Source organism: Gymnoscopelus microlampas, assembly GCF_963454915.1.
Source record: "Gymnoscopelus microlampas genome assembly, chromosome: 22".
Classification (NCBI taxonomy): Eukaryota; Metazoa; Chordata; class Actinopteri; order Myctophiformes; family Myctophidae; genus Gymnoscopelus; species Gymnoscopelus microlampas.
The window spans coordinates 17,166,004-17,190,277 of record NC_139959.1 but is presented as its reverse complement, the minus strand read 5'-3'; the positions used below and the strand labels follow the sequence as shown (position 1 = coordinate 17,190,277).

The 24,274-nt window shown below is 41.2% G+C and overlaps 1 protein-coding gene across 2 annotated transcripts; it reads right to left on the bottom strand.

Moving 5' to 3' along the window:
* Positions 1-373: 373 nt before the first annotated feature.
* On the bottom strand, positions 374-17,288 carry shrprbck1r (sharpin and rbck1 related). 2 transcript variants are annotated; one of them, XM_084048468.1, is made up of 14 exons: positions 16,782-17,288; positions 15,116-15,290; positions 12,863-12,946; positions 11,820-11,961; positions 11,456-11,546; positions 11,007-11,340; positions 10,485-10,603; positions 9,773-9,955; positions 7,323-7,483; positions 6,650-6,761; positions 6,013-6,192; positions 4,378-4,476; positions 2,932-3,075; positions 376-2,292 (listed from the first exon to the last, which is right to left on the bottom strand). In XM_084048468.1, exons 1-14 carry the CDS (start codon positions 17,088-17,090, stop codon positions 2,212-2,214), a joined length of 2,214 nt encoding a protein of 737 aa, XP_083904594.1. In that variant the 5' UTR covers positions 17,091-17,288; the 3' UTR covers positions 376-2,211. The 2 variants fall into 2 exon arrangements, with proteins under 2 accessions (XP_083904595.1, XP_083904594.1); XM_084048469.1 differs by lacking the exon at positions 12,863-12,946 and having other exon boundaries at positions 374-2,292.
* Between the last annotated feature and the right edge of the window lie 6,986 nt (positions 17,289-24,274).

Sequence of the window (24,274 nt, the reverse complement as noted above, 5' to 3'; positions counted from 1 at the left end):
GCTGTACACAAAATGACAGAATGACACACGGACGGACGGACGGACGGACGGACGGACACACACACGGACGGACGGACAGGGGGTAAAACATACTCTCTCGCCATGCCTTTCGGCCTGGCGGAGACAACGAAGAAAAATAAATAAATAAATACATATATATTTTTTACATTTTGTGTATACAACTTCGATATATAAAAACAACATTTAGCTTAAATTATACAATTTACAAGCAAACAATTAAATAATAATAATACACAAACTGAACTTTTGTTTATCAAAGCATTTAAGCCCTATTCAATTTTGCTTTTCAAAAACAGCCCTTACGACACGTTGTGAACTTGTATATCTGCAATTTATGAATCATTAAAAAGGTAAAAAAACAAAACAATCAGGACACACTGGTTGCATAATTGCTGATTGCGAAATAATGGCCCATATATCAGCCGAATTGATATATCAGTCCGGCTCTAGACAAAATACCACACTAGTCCAATTAAAGTACATGAGACATCAATGCTGTAAACACAAAAGGGATTTATTGACAATTAAGGCACAACGGTATATCATCAACTCTGAGCTTATATTTTACAAACAAGAAGCATGAATTATTCATGGCTTCTCAGGTAAAGGCAGTAGTGTAGTCAAGAGCATATAAGGGCAATATGTTACCTAAATGTAATCTCTTTATAGGGTATTTAGTGCACACCCATTTAATTTATGTTAATGTATTGCCATTCAGTGCGTTTACTTGCACAGTTTTCTCGATATTATCTCATATCCGGGTTGAGGTCATATTCAGGATATTGCCAATCACAAGCATCCCTTTATAACGGGATATTTAATATTATCCCCAAATATTATGTGGAAGACGACAACAACTCAACGTTAAATGTGTTTACATGGCTTAGGATTTAGGCGTATTTTCTGCTTTCACTTAACCAGTATATGAGTTTATCCCAAGCTATTGTTAATGTCTTTACATATGCCAGTTTTTAAATATTCAATTTTCCAAAATAGTAACAGAATACTGAGAGGCATGCAAATGCAGCCTTTGAACTAGACTCAGCACTTGAGTCAGACTCAGCATTATGACCACTTCCTCAATGACCTCACACAGTATAATCCAGAGTGTCAATTTGATTCCAAAGGGTGATTTATACTTGCTCACCGGAAAATAGCCAATCTACAAGCTCACAATGCGTCGCGCATGCGACACATTGTGAGCTTGTAGATTGGCTATTTTTGGTGCAGGGTGCATATACAAGTTTAAATCAGTCATAGTAATAGTGTAGGCCCATGTTTATACTCTCAGAGGTAAATCCAAAATCTTGATTTTAATGTGTAATCAACTGGTTAACATCAAGAACTATTTGCTTATCGTGTGAGTAATAAATAGAAGTGGACAAGTTGAGAATAAGAGGCACTCGTTTTTACCTTTGACAAAAGGTACATGCACACACGCACATCAAGCCTGCATTGCATGCATGCCATGACACACAGACACGCAACTAATGGCTATCAATAGATATGAAAATTGCATTGAAACACCACAGATTACATTGCCCCCAAAACAGTTATTAAGGCATACTTTGTGAGCTTTGTGAACTAAAAGAAAGAAGGCCACTAAAGTTTCTGGTAACTAGCTCCCTGGTACCAAAACAAAACCAGCAAACTTGTAATGCAGTGCAATCATTTTTGAAAGGCACACCATGAAATGAAAAGTGACCACCATTGCTGTATTTATCTTCAATAATCTTTTGGATATACCTACCTAACCTTACAAATGTTTACCAGTCAAATTGTTAAATTCAGATATGACATGTTTACTTGTGTGCGCAAGGCAGAGGTTAAGTGGCAGAATACAATTGCAGTTGTGATCTGCATTATATTAGAACGGCAAGGAAATAGATTGTTTTATCAGCAAAATACAGTTACATTATTGGCAAAACAAAAGTGGGAATTTCTTTCCGTTTAAGTTTAGTCAAGTGAAGTATTCACTTTTATTGCATATAATTGTCCTGCATGGTCAGCTTTGGCATAAATACATCTCTCCGAATTCTTTAATTCTCTTTTATCCTGTTTAGATAGCTAATGGCAAATTTATACTTCATCATACATACGACCGTGTCACTTGCTGAATAGAACGTATTTTCAGCGAGTGACACGGTTGTGTGACTCCATACAAATTGTGCCGGTGGACACACTGTGTTGTCAGTGGCAGTTCTGGCATTTTGGATGACATTTTTGCTTGTTGACGTTGCAGCGGCATCCTCCACTAGTGTCTCCAGGACCCTTAGAAAGAACAGGGATAGGAAGGTTCTTCAACTTTTATTTTTCTGCCCAGAAACTAAGTTTGAAGCAAACAGTCCAAAGAGCGACACTAACTACTGATAAACAAATGCGGAGAAATTATTCTTGTCCCCTTTCATTTAATAACTGTCCAGTGTTTTAATGGCTTGTTTGAGCTAAGGTATTATGTCTCGTCATCATCATTGTGCAACTATTCAGCAGAAAGAGTTTGGTCAGATGACACGCAGCACAGGTCTTTCATTTACTTGATGAGAGCAATGCATTTCATAGCATTTATTTAATATAAGATTTATTATGACCATTGTATCCAAATTAACCCTTGCATCCCTATTCTAGGGGTAACGTTCGCCAAAGATAGCAGATCTACAAGCTCGCAACGCGATGCATTGCAAGCTTGTAGATCGGCTATTTTCAATGAAGAGATTTGGTGTAGATGGGGAAAAAAAGAGCAGACCAAATACAGAGCCAGTTCACTGAGTATAGAGGGTTTAAGTAAGTGGTTATGGAAACAAAAAATAAATATCAGCGTCAACAATCAACTACTGCCGGCAAAAACTGGTACAGTATGTTGCTATGGTGATAACAAGACAACAAATCAGAGAAGAGGGCGGGACTTCTTACCCCTGGCCCCCAGCGCGGCCCCCGGGTCACCCAGCAGATCTCAGTGTGACAGACAGTGCAGCGTAGCCAATCACATCCCTCCTTCTTCTGTACGATGATGCCACACTGGGGACAGTGCATGGCCTCCCCCGAGCGCACCAGAGTCTGTTTGTGTATAGTGAAGTGACAGTAATAGACATCTGTTATTGCAGGTAAAGTGAAGGGAATTTTCTCAATTCAAGATTTTCCAATAAGTTCATTTTAGGGATGGGAAATCTTTAAATTTTGTCCGATATCCGATTACCTTTTTTTGCATGGTTAAATCGACCGATACCAATATTACAATACAAGTTTCCACTAGGGAAAGTAAACTACACCTGTTATACAGCAACTGTGATTCTGGGTGCAGATGCAGAATTCTTATTAGCTGATTTATTAGGCCGACTGATACATATTAGTTCAAACTTCAAAATAAATTATCAGCTAAACTGATATATCATTTTGATATCGGATACAGATATAGCATTTTTAAGGCTGATATTGCCGATACCGATATGATGACGAATTCATCGTGCATCCCTAGTTCATTTGTTAAATTACTGCTTTTTGTGGCTTGGAAATTAGAGCCTGACTGATATAGCGGTCGCCCATTATTTGACTTTTGTGACAACGTCGGTGTCTGCAATTATGCAGCTGATGTGTCCCAGTTTAGCTTTTAAGACACTTTGATTAGAATTGATTTATGACTTTTGGACAACATTTAGGTTAAAAAATTGGCAATTGGTGTGCTACAGGGCTAGGGCAAAAATCATGATCAGATCCAGAAATCTGGCATCAGTCAGGCTCTATTGGAAGTCGTTGATGTCGGGCAGAAACCTCTATATTTAAACCTTTTATGTTTTTTCGTAAATGAATGCCATACTTCGTCATACAAGAGTGTCGTGCAAAAGTAGCGAAAATAGCTTGTGTGCTTGTTGGGAGATGCTATTTATGATATCTTTGAGAATTGTTTTAAGTGAAAGTTTAAATGTGTCTCTGTGGGTTTTATGAGTATTGAACCAATGAAAAGTATTTACAGATGGTTGGTAAAAGAAAAAATTGTGTTCGAGTGTAGTTATCATTTGTTCACATTTCCTGAAAAGCAACGGTTTTAGACATATACAAGGTTTCCACCCGACAGAGACAAATAGATCATTCACACTGTGCCCAACCCAAGTCATCACACAGCAGGTACAGAAACAAGCACACACACCTTTCAGAAACAAGCACACACACCATAACGCTCACCTTTCATCACACAGCAGGTACACACACACACACACACACACACACACACACACACACACACACACACACACACACACACACACACACACACACACACACACACACACACACACACACACACACACACACACACACACACACACACACACACACACACACACACACACACACAGCACTGACCTTGAGCAGATCCCTTGTTCTCCTAGCAGCAGAGTCATTTATAGCACGAGCCGCAAGATCGTCCTGGTACTGTTTACAGTTCATTCCCTCATGGATGGCCTGGAAAGAGACTGCCTGTTAACTCAATTTACATTTTTGACAATTTAGGCCTTTTAGCAGACACTCTTAAACAGATGCAGAGATACAGTGTAATGCCTCAGCAAACAAGGATCACGAGTAAACCAAAAAACCCTAGCATCAGTTACTCTAAACAATATACTATCAAAATAATAATCTGTACATTGAAACTATAGGATACCAGATAAACAACAAACCTAGCATATATCTAAATAACCTGCTACAGTGTCAACATTTTTACATTGTGGCCATCTAAATTTTAACATTGTGGTCAAGTCCTCATTAAAGAGCTGGTTGAATAGCAGCTGGACCGAACCGTCTATTAGTTGAGTTGCAGCAGGTTCCATTGACAATTTTACTTGTCTAGAACGTTGAAATTGTATTCATGTATTTATGATTGATTATATTTTTTCTCTATGTCTTTATTGCCCTCAGGCTCAACGGACCACAATGGAAATAAGCTCTCCGGCTTTTTTGTGTTTTATACTTTTGACATAATATATGTAAACATATGGTCATGTATATCGTTGCTGTTGGCCGCGGGTGCAGATCTTGGTGGTAGTAGCAAATATTCAAACGACAACTGTCGGTTGTGTTGACATTGTATCTCTGTAATTCAACTTTTTATGTTTTTTTCCATAAATGAATGCCCTACTTCATCATACTAAGTTGTCCCACAAAAGCAGATCTACAAGCTCACAAGTTAACACATTATGATGTATTCAGCCAATGAAAAGTATTAACAAGAGCTTGTCACTAAATGCTCCATTGGAATACATTTCCTGAAAAGTAACCGCCCACGTATGGACAGGGAACAAGGAAACAAACTTCAGGACTCTCTGAAACTGGTTTGATTGGTCTCGACATTTAAGGTGCTTCTTGAGGACACACTACATAGTGACTGCACCTGTTTCATGTAACCCTATATTTATTTTCATCTGTGACGTTGTAATGTGGTTCAAATGTTTGTTATTGTTTTTCATTATGTATTGTGTTTTATATGCTGTGATCAAGGCGTCCTTGAAAAAGAGAGCTTGCTCTCAATGGGATTCCCTGAATAAATAAAGGAAAAAGGGAAAAAGAAAGAATGAAAGACAAGACAGAATGTGAATGCACATGCTAAGGCAGTTCTTCAGGCCATGCAGAAACATGCAATCACACATTGCATCAAAGATTCTTTCACAGTCTCCTGCCACTTTTACTGAACCTTAATGCTACAAGATTTTTGTTGTTAAAATGTTTCAAAATTTTCCAAATATAAAAAAATATATATCAATATATTTATTTATTATATTTATTATATTTATTTATTTTGATTAGTAGACCTACAAGCTCACAACGCGTCAGGTTGCGAGCTTGTAGATCTGCTATTTTCAAACAGCCGATGTACTGTATATAGGGTTAAAGTGGATAAAGAGGTTTTGACGCTATGTTGACATATTTTGCGCTGGGGACCCCCTGGTGGTCCCTGGACCCCACATTGAGAACAACTGGCTTATCAGCATGTGTGCACGGTACCTTGCAGAGCAGACAGTTGTGTTTGCTACAGACAGGGCAGTGGAAGACGTTGACGGTGTCCTCGTACACACACCAGCCTGGGCAGTCTGGGCTGGCACAGTGATAGCTGCCCTCACAGCGAGACTCTGCCACTGACAGGCCTCTCTGCAGCCAGCGCTCATACTCCTCTGCAGACACCAGCTGTCAGACAGAGAGGTAGGAGGTAGAGAGAGAGGGAAAGAGACAGAGAGATGCATGTCATGTTATGGACCCCAAATTTATCTCAGTAAGTAGTATTTGGCCGTGGACCCCCACCTGAAAAGCTTTTGTTCCAGGGATCCCCATAAGACAAGATTTATCAACACAAAACATACTGTAAGCTGTAGTGGCAATGTTGTCAAAGGGGAAAATGTGTTAAATTATCGCACCGGAAGCTTAAAATGAATCATACACAGTTTAAAAAACATAAATATCAGTTGTACTTGTAAATATGTTAATTTCACTAAAACGTCATATTTATTGTAAGCTTTTTGACAAAGATTAAAGCTTACCCACAATACAGTTTCAGTTACTTGTCTTTATAAATGTAAATGTGTAAGTATAAGTGTGAATGTTAGTTTTAGACAACTCTAATAACCCTGGAGGCAGTATGACTCACAGCTCTGATCTCCCTCTCCTGCAGGGTGCAGTCACAGGCATACGTGTCATCTCTGTAGGGACACGACACCTCCGGGTCCTCACACAGCATGACGACTGAGTGCAGGCACTCTCTGCAAACACACACACACACACACACACACACACACACACACACACACACACACACACACACACACACACACACACACTCCTTAAACACACTTCTCTCCTTCTTTACCCCTCACCTCCTGCAAGCTCTATCCCTTCTTTTTGCCATGCGCTATTCCCTCTTTATACTTACTTGGTATAAATCGCTGGAGGTCCTTCCTACAATGGTCACCCCCACCCCGGTTATTTTTTGCCAAATATTAGCCTAAAAATGGAAATGCTATGGCTCAAAATATGAAATAGTACACTAATTTGAGGATGTTATGATAGGCAAAGAGCTTTCAAAAGTAGTTAAATTAGCCAATCTACAAGCTCACAACGAGTCACGATGCGACGCGTTGTTAGCTTGTAGATCTGCTATTTTAAATATTTTTGCACAACACTGTTATGTGACAAAGTATGAAATAACACTCGAAGTGGTTAATCAAATTCAGTAATATATAAAAAAGAATAATTGAAAAAGTAGTAGACAGAATAATCGGTAAGAAAATAGTGTGCGTTGCACTGCAGCATGGATACAGTACCTGCAGAAGCAGTGGAGACATTCCCTGAGCAGCACTCCCTCCCCAGGCTGGAGGTCCAGGTAACAGATTCTACAGTCCACAGCCTCTGGGTTGGGGATCAGGTCCTGGCCGTCCATCATCACCAGCCGGGCAAAGTTGTTCCGTCGTTCCTCCTCCCTGGACTGGGACAAGGATTGGTGCGTTGTATCAAGGGTTAATGCGAATACAGTACGACTACTGTACTAGATCTGCTCCCTCTACACCGAATCTCTTCTGCGGAAATAGCCGATCTACACGCGTTGTGGGCTTAAACATCGGCATTTTTTTTTCTCGCCAAATGCACGCCCCCAGAATAGGGACGCTAGGGTTCTTAATGGGGCGCGACTCTCGTTCTGCTAAAGGGGTTGTGTCCACACAAAGTGTTTTTTTGAGCCGTCTTTCTTCGTCTTTCTGCCAAGCATTTTTATGGATAAAGACACGCCGGAGAGCTGCTCTTCCCAGCGCCCGAGCATTGCGCTTAAGCGCTCTCGGCGCCCAGCGTTTTCTGGCAGAGCCATTTGATCCTCCTGATCGTGTCTGACAACCTAGCTTTCTATGGACCCAACTACTAATGTGTTTAACACATTGGCTGCCAAAAACGCAGATCTGCGTTCTATTGCGTCCTTAGAACGCAGGCTGCCAAAGACGCAGATCTGCGTTCTATTTAAAAAATAATAATAATAATTGTAATTTGACCCAAAGACCAAGGAGATATGATTTTTCGAAGATTTAAACTCCCATCCACTTCCTTGTTAACTTAAAACTTAAAAATTCTGTATCTCGGCTCCTGAGTACTTTTGTTTTTTCATTGAAAAAGTCTGGCAGTCTACTGTAGAAAATAAATAAATAATTCTGGCAGCCAATGTGTTAATAAAACAATGACAGTTCATACACACAACACACTGACTGAATCAATAACAACATGTGCATTCACACGTACACATGCAAACACACTCAATTGTGTCAAAATATTTTATTTTGATCCATCTGACATCATATAAACAATTGCTACCTCATACATTCAACTTAAAAGGCAATAACAGCCTTTTTAATACCGTCAAGAAAAACTGCAGTTCTTCACTGAACATGAACGATAACTGCGATTATCCAAATGGATTTTCAACCCAAGATTATAAGAGTAACAGCCTTTCTTTCTCTCTTCACTGGCTGAATTGGCATAGTTTGGCAAAAATGTATACAGTATAAAGTACAGTACAGTTCTTCTGCTGTACCTTCTAAAGGACATGCAAAACATTTGAAATGGGGACTTCAATGTTTGTGTCAATATATTGGGCCAACACCAGACTCCAGTACAAAGGGCTTAATAAGTGAAACACTGTAACTCTAATTAGAGTTCTTCAATCACTTGATCATAATAACCAATATAGTATTATTATCATATCGAACCCCCCCATGGTCAAGTCAAGAAAGCACACAGGACCTGTATTCAGTTCCTACTCAGCTTGGAAAAGTCTGAATTGTTCTTCTTGATAAACACAGAGTGCTGTGTGTGTAGTGCAAGTCAGCGCAAAGAGTTGTAATTGTGAGTGTGTGTATGTGGCTATGTGCACATTCAGTAGTCCTGGTCCAGGTTGTACAAGAGTGAGTTGTTTTGTGCCCCAGCACTCCTCAGCTCCTCTCTTCTCCCTTTCTCCTTCAAAAAACAGAGACAGAAGAGAAGAGAGTCAACCTGAGAGAGCCTCACCCAGCGCCCTCTACAGCCCTGTACTGTACAGCACTACTCTGTCAACTAGGATACAGCCAATACAACCTACTTCATTGTGCGTTGGTGTCGCACCGAAAATAGCCGATGTACAAGCTCACAATATGTCACAGTGCAACCAATTGTGCACCTGTAGATGGGCTATGGCACAACTAAGTATAAGTCAGGCTTAACTCTACATGTTTGTTTCACCCACTTGGAATATCAGTTGGGATCAAATTTGTGACTGTCTCATTGGATGCAGACTCCAGAACTCCAATCAATGCAAAAATAATATAGCAATTGGCTGACGTTTTAGACAAGCACTTGGAACAAAGTGCTTGAAAGTAGATTGTGTACATTTTTCTGTGATTGACAACTCCCTGGACACTGCGTAATCAAAAAATCCATCTGACGTTTGCTCCGATGTACAGTAGTAGTAGACCCTATTCACCCGATACTCAAGCTAAAACAAGCACTAGCAATTATTTGTAGACACCATTTGACGCAGGAGTGCTTTAATAGTCCTTATGTGTAAAGCTGCCCTAACAAACTAACCTACAATAAATGTGTCTAGTTGTGTCTGCATGAGGTTTTAAGATAATTTGTGTATATGGTAATTATGTCCGACTACGCTCCGTTGTAAATGTGTGTGTTTAGAGTGCATGCATGAACATGCATGGCTATATGTGTTGAGGTGTATGTGTGTATGCATGACTGTTTCTCCTACCAGTTGGTACTGTCTGACAGCCTCCTTCTCCTGCTGGATGCGTTGGAGCTCCAGGGGGTCGGGTCGGTACCCTCCTGGGACCGCGTAGGACTGAGGCCGGTCAGTGCTGCAGATCTCACAGCCCGGCCGTGTGGGCTTGTTGATGTAGGTGCAGGAGGGGCACGACCAACCCTGAGGCGCACCCTGCAAAAACACAAGTTCCTTTGACCCTCAGTAAATAAATTAATAGATTGATAGCAACAGTGGAGAGAGACAGACAAAGGGCCACGGGTCGGATTAAAACCCGGGACGGCTGCGCAAGGACGGAGCCTTAACCACTTGAACCTGATCTACAAGCTCACAGCGTGTCACGTCATGGGCTTGTAGAACTGCTATTTTTGTCTATGACATGCCCAAAACAGAGAGGCCAGGTTGATAAGTGGTTAACCCTGCAAGGCCCAGATTATTTTCAAGTTGTGATGATTCCTGGCTCTGTGGGGGGTATTTATATGCAAATATCCTGGCCAATGGCATTGTAAGACTAAACAATAGGACCCAATGAGGATTTAGAGGTGAAAAAAATAAAAAATAACAGAAAAGAAAAATGATTTAAACTCATTTCTTTATAAAACATACATGTGATCGTGCGATCACACTGGGCCTTGCAGGGTTAAAATGATTACCGCATGGCATACCACAGCCGTAGCATAAACAGAAGAGAACCATCCTTTACCTGGACGGCAGTTGTTCTGCCGGGGCCCAGAGCTTCATTGAGCTGCAGCATCTCCAGGTTGATGAGGTCTCTGATGTCACCAATGTTCCCCCGGTCAGACCCAGCTGATGCTCCAGGACCTGTGCAAGACAGGACAGTTCTTCTATGTAGTCTATGCCAAGGGTTCACATGTGTGTTTAAACTGGAATTCAATCCGGATTTTTTTTTTAATTAAACAGTTTGACAACCACTGGTGTAACCACATGTGCCTCAATAGGTACTCAGTTTATTTAGGTTTAGGACTTCAACAGGACACAGATGCGTTTCAGCATTCCAAGGCTGATGAAGGCATAGTTCGGAAACGCGTCCCTCTTAAACTTAAATAAACTGAGTATCGATTGAAGAACATTAACGTGAGTGCTGGCATCATTTCCCTTTTATTTAACTTTAGGAGCCACGTGCGCCTGGCAAGTTTTGTTGTACTGTTCCTCTTTGACTGAAGTTGTGCTCGCATTCCTTCTAGTATCACATGTGCTCCCTCACCAGGGTTGTTGCCGGCACCCAGCCGGGGAGGCAGGGTGGAGTAAGGCCTGCGGTCTTGAGACGAGGGGCCATTGCTGTAGGGAGGAGGTGGGAGGACAGACGCAGCAGGAGCAGGGAAGGAGGGAGCTGGTGAGTTGACCAGCAGGGCACTCTCCTGGTCCTGCTGGAGGAGCTGGTGGGTGAGGCGGGCGTGGCGGGCCGACAGGAGGTAGAGGAAGGCCGTGTCGCCGTCCCGTCGCACACCGTACGAGGCCAGGGAGCGCTGGTCCGCACACAGACACTGGCCGATAACCCAGCGCTGTACCCACGGGTGGAAGCCATACTGGAGGACCACCTGGGAACAGATTGGGGGAGGAGAAGGCAGAAGGATGAGATTATCTGAGAAGCTAAGAGAAGTTGCTGTGATGCTCAAAAAAGTAAAAAAGCAGCGGGACATTCTGCAGACAAACCTGCTGCTTCAGCGCTGCAGTAGTCGTATTGGGGAAGACTTTCACCGTGACACAACAGGAAGAGGAAGAATCTTCGACAACAACAGCCAAGCTTAGGGGCAAAATTAAAATAAAAGACACATTGTAGGTATATGTGTTTTTAAGTTTCTGTGTTTGTTTTTTTAACAGGAAAAGTGTGGAAGAATGTCAACACTTGTCTTGAGCTGGACTTAAACTCCAGACATTACATATTATGTAGTCGGCACATTAACCATTAAAGCCACCCATTAATTAATATTTTTTATTAAACCTTTATTTAACCAAGTAAAACCTCATTGAGATATAGAATCTCTTACGACCATACAAAATGCAAATATGAGCCTACTTGATCTCAGTGTCTTCATAGTTCCTGACAGCAGGCTGGATCTTGAGTGCAGTGTGCTGGCGGGCCAGACTGCTAGCAACGACAGAGGCAGCCTGCATGTCACCTGCCTCTATGGCTCTGGTCAGCTCACAGCACATTTCCTCTGTAGACACACAGACATAGATTTATAAATAGACACACCACGCAGCTATGCACATAGAAACACACACACACACACACACACACACACACACACACACACACACACACACACACACACACACACACACACACACACACACACACACACACACACACACACACACACACACACACACACACACACACACACACACACACACACACACAAACACAAACACACAAGAGCAGTAATTAACTACTTGAAACACAATAAACGTATAGTTGTCTGGGGTCCTTCAGGGGTCTACTGTATACTAGTACGCTAGCATTTCCCTCAACACCAAATCTCTTTGCCAAAAATAGCCAATCTACAAGCTCACTAGATTGTCTATTTTCACCCAATATTAACCCCAGAATAGCTATATTATTTGTCTGGCTCATGTACAGCTGAGATATTAGATGTCCAAAATGGTAAATTGCAGATGAGCCACGTGGCTGCGTGTACAACTTTTTCTCTGACGATTTAAAAGTCTGGAGTATTTACTGTAAAGGAGTCAAATCCATTTACTGTTATCAATCTTCCATCTTCAAACTTAATTTCCTTTCTTCAGAGTGGTTTGTGTAATACTGCCCAGGGTGCACTGTATGAACTGGTGAGGATTTGTCACAAAAACCTACGTTACACTATGGCCTCTATTTTGAGCGAGGTTTGGATTGCAAGTTCCAAAGGGCAAAGACAGGTCTGCACACTGTAGCTCTCTTAAGTAACCTTTTATTTAGGCATCCACCAAGTAAGCACTTACTTACAGTAGTAACTTATTTAGTGGATGCCTAAATACAAAGTTACTTAAGGGAGCTACAATGTTCCCGTTTAGTACTCTCTAGAGGCCTGTGTGAGGTAGGAAGACATGCACATGATGTACCTGTGCGTGGTAAATCTGTAGAATTCTGAGATACAACGTCATCCAGAGGCAGCTGGGAGTCTTCAGCTGAAACAATGTCTGCCACTGTAGGATGTCAGGAGACAATCAGTACACTTTTAAAGAACAGAAACAGGCAAACAAACACTTCCTCGTTCCACCAGAATACCAGATACATTTCCCCACAGTGATAAGGCTAATGTTTGTCCTCCAGTTTTGCCTAACAGATTAGGAAAAGATGGTCATCCAAAGCATAATGTCGCCAGGCGGGCCTGACAACACAAGCTACCACACAGGCTTACCTTTCTGTATGTACAGTGTAGCCTGTAGGGGTGCTCTGCTGCCGTTGTACTAGAAACGGCACCTATGTTTACAATGACATGCCTGAAAATACTGCAAAATGATGTATCACTTGCACATGAGAATATGGTGTGGAAAAGGTCTATATTCTAGTTCTGTAATGTTCTAAACATCATGTACATACATGCTACTATATATGCCACCTGAATATATGTGCGTATGTTTTAGAATATTTGACATGTTTCTATCCTGTGTTTCTTTATTTTCTCTTCTGCTCTTACTCTATTTCTCTCCTCTCCCTTCTCACGAAAAACGACTAAATGATGGAGCTATGGGCCACGAAAAAAAAAGATTTCACCCACTTCTTCATACCTGTAAAGCTGTGAGTGTGACAATTAAGCTGTCATTGCAATTTTTCTAGGAAGGACGGATGCTCATATGACTGAATGTCCTCGCTTTAAATGCGTTGTGAATTAAATATCACATACATCCTCTTTACGAAAATGAATGTGGCATGGGACCACGCTGGACATGGATGCATATGAAATGGCCCTGAATAATGTAGTGACCATCTTGGTGGAGATTAAATCCACCCTGAAGCTGAAAGATGGAGAGAGAATGCCTGGATAGCTGCTGCTGAGCTCAATTGTTGTACTGCGGTGGACATTTGATGCAAGCACAAGGTAATAGGAAGAGTGGGCACCTTGATGTAAAATTGGCTATTTTGTAAAATAAATTACAAAATTAAATATTTGGAAAATGGTCATAAGTAATATAAAGTATACATGATTAGAACATGTTTGAACAAAATTGCTACAAATTGCAATAAAGCCTGTATATCCTATCATTTTGGGCATAAACAAGAAGTTGAAGGGTAAATTTAGGTCTGATAATGATGTACCGTGCACGTTCAAATCATGCATACTTAACATTACTAAACAAATATTTAATTTTGTAACATTTTGGACAAAATAGACAATTTAGACAATCTTTACATTGAGGTGCCCAATCTTCCTTAGTGCCCACTCTTCTTGTATCCAAGCTCTCGCGCGCACACGCACGCACACACACACACACACACACACACACACACACACACACACACACACACACACACACACACACACACACACACACACACACACACACACACACACACACACACACACACACACACACACACACACACACACACACACACACACACACACACACACACACACACACACACAGAGAGAGAGCAGAGCAGAGTAGTCAAAAGCTTCTTTGTTCTGGTCTAAAATGCTGGTTTTGTTACACCAAAGTCAATATGCACCACCCCGCTTCAAGTTCACCATGGTGCAAATTAGATTCCAAGCACCACAAATGGGCGGCTTGGATGGTGGTAAGTGAGCATGTTTACTTGTTTCACCATACGGTTTGAAACTGATCAACATCACCTGTGGTGCCAGATCTTCTCCGCTGCACCGTCAAAGAAAGCCAAGTTACCATCAAGTCATATATATATATATTTTTCCGACTACAAGAACTAAGTGAACCATATCGTGGGTGCCATGATGTAACATATTTCACAGGTTCAGTATTTGTTTCCACACGCTACGGCTTGGTTTCATACATGATTTTCAGAACCTAATTTGGACCCTGTTCAGGAGGTGGTGCTAAGCCTGAGTTCTGGGAACCCAGAACGTATACTTCTTTCAAAATGTTTGAAAATATCTCAAATAGCCTATCTACAAGCTCACACCGTGTCACAATCTGACGCGCTTGTAGTAGATGGTGTTTTAATGAATTTATCTTATGGCGCAGGCGTAACGTTTCCATTATAGGTTTCCATTATTTTTGTGTTTGTTTACGTTGTAAACAAAATACAAATATCACAGACAGTTTCAGGTTATGGAAGATTCCAGGTTACCCGTTGTAGTCAAAAAGAGCCATTTGGGGTAATGAAGGACTGACCCCTGTGTGCTTCTCTCAGCGATGACATGACCACGGTAGCCCACTCCTGCGCCTCCCGCTCGCAGCGGAAGTTGAAGCTGATGCGGTCATGTGGCGGCGCGGCCAAGCTCAGCTCATGACATCTGGAGCTCTTCACCTCGTAGTGTATCGCCCTCAAGTCAAACTCTGAAATCGACTGACAAGAGGAAGGGAAAATCGAAAAAGGATATCAAAATAGAAAGTGAAAGAGAGAGAAAGGAGAAGGAGGGACGAGAGGGGAAAAGGAAAGTCATCACAATGTTTAGTACATTGTAATCTCTCAAGAACAGATTCAGAGCTTTCCTTTTTATTTGACGATGGGTTCCCAGATTGAGTACATTGCAACTGATTCATGAATTATGAAGCCAGGTCATATCAAAGATTTATGCCACTCTGTCCTAGTTTCTGAGTTAAAAGTCAAATCAATACATGAATGTAGGCTACTGTAATAGCCTTGATACAAGACTGTCATATACCGTCTTGATACAAGGATAGCTACTCTAACAAACTCAGAAACAATATTGTTTTAAATGTCTGTAAGACGTCAATAAATTATCAATAACTGTCCGTATTTCATAGTTAATGGCAGTGGAATAACAGCTAATCTGAGAAGAAAGAAACAGTGACTTGCCCACACTGTTCTTTAATTGTTGCCAACTTTCAACAATGTTTCCTTCAGTTGGATTTGCTGGCAGTTCAGTCTCATACATACATCAATACTGGCAGGCTGAGGCTCCTCTAGTGGTTCTTAAAGTGCAGGTCCGGGGACCCCCAGCAAAATGAGAGTTAATATATCACTATCATGTTAACCAGTGCCACTTTAACTCTATATACATTGACTATTTGAAAATAGCAAATCTACAAGCTCACAACGGAGCTTGTAGAAAAGAATCTAGAGAATGTTTGAAGAATTTGGAATATTTTGGAAAGATTTTTTAACAACACAAATCTTGTATGGGGATCCCTGGCACAAAATATTTTCTGATGGACATCCGCGACCAAATAAATACATAATTCATTTGGGGGTCCTTGTTGACCCCCAAGTTTGAGAACCAATGCTGTACTTCGCAAATTCCAAACATGTTATTGCTGTCAGTGGTGGAAAGTAACTAAGTACATGTACTCAAGTACCATTTTGAGGTATTTTGTACTTGAGTATTTCCAATACTTTTACTTCTACTCCACTACATCTCAGAGGGAAATATTATTTATACTTACTACACTACAATTATTTGAAAACTTTAGTTACTAGTTACTTTGTAGATTTTGATTATTATTACAAAACATTATTCACTTCAGCCCCACATACATTTCGGCCATTTGAAAATAGCCTATCTACAAGCTCACAATGCGTCACGATTGTAGATCTGCTATTTTCAAAAGATTTGCATACATCTGAAAACTTGTGAAATGGGACCTTCTGCATAATGAGATCGAACTTTCTACTTTTGGTAACTTAAGTACATTTTGATGCCTATTGTATTGTCAATACTTTTGTACTTTTACTCAAGTACATTTGGATTACCAGACTGTTGTAGCAGAGTATTTCCCACATTGCAGTATTGATACTTTAAGAATGAGAGTATACTTTTTCTCCAACACTGCAATTTCCCAACATGTTGTTGTTGACTGAACTAACTCGACTCACCACACTCCGGGCTGATGATTGGTTGCCGCCGTCCCGCAGCGAGAGGCGGAATTCCCCGGACTTCCCCGGATCCATGCTGAGCTGCAGCCGGAGGAGTGACTCATCATCATCGCCCTCTCCCCCTGCCGCCGCCGCCCCTGGGAGACACAGCGGCCGAATGCCCGAGTGGCACACTGACACCCGCACCGACATGAGCACCACGGTGTGACAGCCAGCAGCAGCGGGGAGAGAGGCGGAGGACCGTGGCATGGGCTCCGCTGCTGTGGCGGGGGTGTGAGCCACTGTCCACCCGTCTGAACTCAGCGACATGCCGCCGAAGCCGCCGCCGCTGCGGTCACACACTCATGCGGGCTTTAACAGTGAATGTTAGTAACACCGCGGTTTGTTTCCCGACGGTCAGTCACCTCCCCGTCGCTGTGGTTTATTTGGTGGTTATTGGTTAAAAGTAGTTGAAAGAAGTGTGCCTCTCTGACTATGGGACCATAGCAGTGGTGGCGGCTCGCGATACTAGTACAATAACAACAGGAAGGGAAGCGTGAGACCTTGGTACAGTGTTTCCAGATTGTGTGAGAGATATAAGCAACCAGGTCTAGGAAAACAAGGCCAAAAGAAGCGACTGCTAGGCAACATGAGACTTGCCTGGCTCCAGCCCTGAATATTGGAGTGAAACAAAATGAAAAATGTACAAATAACATGTGGGCCCCTCCCTGGCATAGCGTATTATTTTCAGATGTGGGGTCTGCAGACAAATACATATTAATCTGGGGGTCCTTTCCTTGACATGAAACTATTTGAGAACCACTGGTTAAAATAATTTAAAAATTGTGAAACAAGCCCAAATGAGCAACTACACTTAAACAAGCCCCAAAAAACGCAACCTGCAACTACCAATATTTATAAGCAACTTAACAGAACAATAAGGCCAAAGTCGCTTATAATAAGCGGACATGGCAACACTATCAGGAAGCGTAACACTTGAGAGTCCCATGGCCCGGGAGGGCGGGACCATAGATATATATAAAGGCTAGATGACTCACCCGCGCTGCTGGCCAATGGAGTACGACGTCGCCACATGGCGGCCATCTTGGGACGGTCATTCATAACATTATGTCTATGGTGCATATACTTTGAAATAACCATAGCGTGCTCAGTTTTCATCCGATTTTCAAACGGTTTGGTGTTTTGTAAACACCAAAGATGTAGTTATGATATTATTGTATTAAAAAAAAAAAACATGATTATAATTATAAGTATGCAATATCATAACTACGTCTTTGGTGTTTACAAAACACCAAACCGTTTGAAAATCGGATGAAAATTGAGCACGCTATGGTTATTTCAAAGTATATGCACCATAGACATAATGGCCCCGATTCATAACGAGGGTCCTAAATATGGTGTAAATGAAGTTCGTAAAGGAGGTCGTATTTCTGGTACTCACTAACGGACGTGCGATTCAAAAGGGGTGTCGTATATGACAGAGACGTGCGTATGACCAGTTCTATATTATAATGACAGCCAGCTGGGCGTGATGATCCCGAGAGGTTCATTTACATTGCTCCACGCCCCATTTTGCACCATAAAAGGCGTGAACCGTGACTCAGCAGTTTCGCTCTGATCAAATCTGTCACTTTACTGAACAGTGTTGCCATGTCCGCTTATTATAAGCGAATCTGAGCTTATTTTTCTGTAAAGTTGCTTGTAAATATTGGTAGCTGTGGGGTGCGTTTTTTTGGGCTTGTTTCTAAAGTGTAGTTCATTATTTGGGCTTGCTTAACAATTGTTCAATTATTTTAACCGGTGGTTGTCAAATATTTTTATGTCATGGACCCCCAAGTTAATATGTAGGCTAATTTATCCCTATAAGCCCCATCTGAACATGTTTTGTGCCCGCTGGAGGCAGATTTGTGTTGTTAAAATGTTTAAAAAATCTTCCAAATATTCCACATTTTATTACAAGATTTAAAAAAATATATATAGCAGATCTACAAGCTCACTACGGTTTAATTAAAGTGCTTATAATGGGCTGTCAGTTGCTTCTTTTGGGCTTATTTTCATAGACCTGGTTGCTTATTTCTCTCACAACATCTGTCAACGCTGATGCAAGTTCAACTCCGCCGTCTAAAGAATAAAGATAACAGATGCGGTGTCGCATCGCCTTGACAACTTACTGTTCTGTCTGGAAGCGGATCACGTAATAAATGCTCTCATGTGTAATGAGAATAAAGAAGTTTACAAGGTTTAACCCCATTACCAAATAAAAGGCTAATAAAACGTGGAAAGGATATTATATAAGCCTTTTCTAATGAACATTGCGCACCTTTACCAAGGTAAAAAGATTATGAAATCCAGCATCCAAGTGGAACGCTGCTATCCGATTATGGACCAGAGCTTATTGATTACTTAATGATTAAATTAGTTATGTTTTGATTAATATATCACTGTCCTACGTCGGAATGGGGAATATATCTTCTGGACACAGCTTTCATCCACTATTAGTTTCCTCATCAGATGGTAATATTTATTAGGCTGTTGTGTGTGGCGTTCATGTGATCAATATACAGTAGAGTAGCCTACAGTAGACTATTAGCCTACAAATTAATAGCGCGGCACGGACACTGACGTGCGTCAGTCCTTCCGCAGTCTCATTAAGGCATGATAGCCTATTTTCATTATTACGTGACACTGAGGGACCTTTTCAGCTCTAAATGCGACTCATAGACTAGAAAATAAATAAAAAGCGGTGGAATCTACATCATGTCTAAGCAATACATCGTTTGACATTTATTTTATTTTTTTTTATATATATGTGTTGACAAATGTTGGGCACATACATATTTTATTTGAGGTTTGCCACTGTTGTAATTGATTTTGACATGAAGAATAAAGCATTCTAAAGACATACGCACATTTCAGCCCTGGTACGCCAGCCTCGGGGCTGACCTGAGAACGTGCGCACCTGACGCACAAAACACAGACCAAAAAATCTTTATGCATCAGGTGGATATGTACGACTTGTCGTAAATGCCGGTACGTACAAAATATGGTCGCAAATCCCTTTATGAATCAGGGCCATTGTTATGAGTGACCGTCGCAAGATGGCCGCGGTTGAGCTACGCTTGCGCCGCCCCCTTGAGCCATCTAGCCTTTATATATATCTATGGGCGGGACACTGCTGCGGATTGGTTGCTTGTTTTTATTTGTTTATGTTTGGCAAGCAGGTAGCCAATCACAGCGTGGGACGTCCCACCGGGCTATGGGATCTACACTGTCAAGTCAACGCAATGCACTATGGTCCTTGTGGTTGTAAAAGATCTCTAATTGTAATTGAGGTTTTTGGCCACGAGGTAGAGGCAAATCACTGTAATGCGACAACGAACTCCTGAATGTCTTAAGTTGTAGCCTACAAAAAGATCAGATAATAAATCACAGTATTTCAGACAGAGAACACGTGAATAATACCTGCCAACCCTTCTGTTCTCACCAGGAGACTCCTGTTATTTGACCCCATCTCCTGGGCGTCCCCTGATCTTCCATTTCTCCTGTTCTTTTTTTCCTGTTTTGGGGGATTCCACCCTTTTTGTTGCTCCTTCACTGATATGCAGCCACGGCCATTCATGTTCATTTGCTAGTTCCTTGAGTTTTTGATATGCCAATCACAATGGCAGTATTTGATTGTTCTTTTTGTTGGAAGGTGTGAGTGGGCAAGCCAGGTGGGAGTGGTCTCTCTCTCACTCTCTCTCTCTCTCTCTCTCTCTCTCTCTCTCTCTCTCTCTCTCTCTCTCTCTCTCTCTCTCTCTCTCTAAAAAAATAAAAAGGCCCAAGAATAATTAAAGAAAATGCTTTAAAATGCATTAAAGGTAGGTTTTTAGTCCATTTTTAAAGTGGACTGTGGTGCTCTCAGGTGTTTGGGGAGGGAACATGAACTTCACCCCCCAACCCCCTAGTATACATAGTATACTAAAATATTGGGTTTATTCACAAGATAGGCTATGTTATGGAATATGGGTTATGTTGTGAATATTAGTCAATGATCCTGTAATAGGTAATTTCATTGAAATTCAGAAAGTTTTTTTCTTTGTTTTTCAAACCACCAATAAATCTGCAAATCTAAATACCAGTAGCAACAGTATCATCAGGATGTAGCAATAGGTCCTTTCAATTCACTAGCTCCTGAGTTTTGTTGAGACATATTATGCATTGATAGAAAGGTGCTTTTGGCGATTACTATATCATATGAGATCTTTGGTATACTGTAGTGCAGGGTCTTGACTGGTAGTTTTTTATGTGAAGATATGAACAATTGGATCCAGGATTAATAGGAAATCATTAAGTAACCCAGGTGGGACTCGAACCCACAATCCCCAGCTCCGGAGGCTGGTGCCTTATCCATTAGGCCACTGGGTCCCTTATACAAACTCTAGCCCACTTCAATATTCACATTTTAACAAAATGATCACAGATTACCCTTTATATGTGTGACCAGTGTTTACTGATATTTAATTCCCTTTCAAGGGAAAAATATCTGCATATTGTAAGTAAAACGTGTGATCTTGTAAGCACATACTGTACATTCCAGTATATTATGTGATAGATATTTTATAATCAATAGTGTATTAGATTATGATTATTGTATTGTATCATTTTGGATAATTGCATAAAGTATGATGTATTTGCTCAGAAGAGACAGTTCTGTAACTGCTGATATAAGATGTCCTTGCTCCCTGGCCTACTCTTTCTTACCCATGAAAGTTGTGGCTACAGTTTATCCATGATGCCTCTTAGCCCAGACAATTGCCACCAAGATGAGCCTTCGCCCCTGTTCATGTTTATATTATATTGTGGGGTGGGCTTAATGAAAGATATACTGTCTGTTATATTGGGGAATTTTGTATTACCAGTAGAGAATATGTTTGATGCTGTACCACCTTGTCTCTCCTGTGCAAATAAGCTCAAGTAACCTTATTATTATTTAAGACTGACTCTGTGTTACTTATTTTTACGGTATTCCTTTTTGAAAGCATACTATCCTGTTTTTTCCTAAGTTATCATTATGTATTGTCAAAATACAGATTTTAGTACAGTGGATTAGTAGCCACATCTCTAAAATCTGAATAACACATTCCAAACAACATTGTGCTGAATGGGTGCCCACGCCACCAGAAAACACCCACAGCTAACTGACCATTTAACAGGCTTTAACGGAGAAGCTCTTTAAGACAAAGAAGATCAATGCAGGCCTCAGCCCACTCCCTCTGTAGGCTGCAATTTATGAGGCAACTCATTAACAAAAACACCATGGCAAATAAGGGGGATAACTTAGAGCCAAAGGCTTTAGTCAGGTCAAACTATTAATCATGCTGCAGGCATAGGTTTTCTCAATCAATAGTGAATCTGTCCGGCCCATCCCCTCTCTGATCAACAGTGTTAGAGACATCATACTGCCCCAACAGTGAAAACTGGAAAATTGTGGATTTTTATCTTTCTTCCAGTGGTGTAAAGTAACTAAGTACGTTTACTCAAGTAAGGATAATTCCTTTTAACAGGTCGTTCATGAAAGTCCTTGCGGTCTTGTTTCCAATGAGAACCTGTGAGCAATTAGGGGTTAAGAGTCTTGCTCAGGGACAAATTTCATTTCATCAACACAAATGCTGGCCTGGCCTGAATCGAACTTGGGGCAACCAGGACCTCTGGCTCCCTAGGCGGGCTCACAAACCACTCAGTTATGGCCGCCCAAGTACTGTACTTAAGTACAATTTTGAGGTATTTTTTACTTTACTGGAGTATTTCCAATGTTCAATACTTTTTACTTCTACTCCACTGCATCTCAGAGGCAAATATTGTACTTTTACTCCACTACAATTATTTGAACACTTTAGTTACTAGTTACTTTGTAGATTTTGATTATTATTACAAAACATACATACCCACTTCAGCCCTATATATATTTTGGCCATCTTTCGTTTCATACATTTTGTGTATCACCAGCAGATTTTTACTCTTATGTACCAGTACAAGACGTAACCTAGGGGTAGGGGTAAATTATGGTGATAACCTGCTATTGCCAAGAGAGATTTGTTTTTCTGCAGGGCGAGGGCCTGGGCCGGGGGACCTATTCATTCGTGGCTGTCAAGCAGATCTGCCTTCTCTAATATTTAATTTAATAGAATATGAATATGGATTAATATTTGTTTCTTTCACATGCCGGTTCTTGCGATAGGACAGTGAGGATGGTGGACATGCAACACTGGCCTCAAGGCAACAGGTGTACCCAGAACATTGTGAGCAGTGCATTAAGCTCGCTGAGTCACAAAGGCAGCCTCCATTAGACAGGTCATGACTGAAAGTAAAGGTACACCCTTTCTTTGTGGACTTTTATCATAAAGCACATCATGGCAGGAATACAGCTCATACCAGTTAGATAAATAAATATACCTTTATTGATCCTGAGAGAAATTCAGGCATCATAGCAGCATCATTGACTCACTGTAGTGATCCTAAATGTCACTTTATAGTCACAGACCACATCATGTCATCACACCACTCCAGTGTCTGGACCCCTTATCTGAAGTGAAAGAAGTATATGATTTCACACAGGGAGAATTATCATGCAACAAATAAAAAAAAGAAAAATCGCATCAAGGTATTCTCAATCAAATGAGCATAATGAGATTTTAATGTACACAATGATCTACTCATAACAGCAAAGTGTCAGGGGAAAGTTTGCACATCCTCTTGTGACCGAGAGCATCTGCAGAAGAGGCAACTTGTAGCAACTTGTTTCCTCTCTTGGGTGCAGATGTGTGGTGTATAATTTATTTATTTTCTCATTTATCACACAGTCATCCTCTCTGCCTCCCCTCTGTCCATCTGATCCCCACCTATATGAGACAGGTAATGTCTGACCTAATCTGTAGAGGAGAACCAATGCTTCCCTCAGGCTTAATGCATGTGCATGTGCATGTGCATGTGCATGTGCATGTGCATGTGCATGTGCATGTGCATGTGCATGTGCATGTGCATGTGCATGTGCATGTGCATGTGCACACATATGCACGTTCAGGCAAATAGACACATGTATATAAAATTGCAACAAGCATGTGTACAAAAACACAAGTTACACTTGAACATATCAGCCCATAAAAAGAGCAGTGACATGCTCCTACCAGATAATGTAGTCATTGAAGAAGAGATTACAAATAATTGCAAATGTGAAACATTCAGAGACGCTTCAGTTTACATTTCTAAAGTAGGTGTCAAAGTCTAGTTGTGTATATCACATACGCCAAATTATTCATTGCGAACCCTTATGTACGTGTCCCTATTCCATTCCGGGGTGAACATTTGGCGGAAATAGCCGATCTACAAGCTCACAATTGTGGGCATACAGAACCACAATGCAGGAGTCTGCCGTGCATCCCAGCAGCTTTCCTGTTCAGGAGAGATCACTGTGACCCAGGAAACACTTGCTGAAGCTGGGGTCCGTCGGAAAC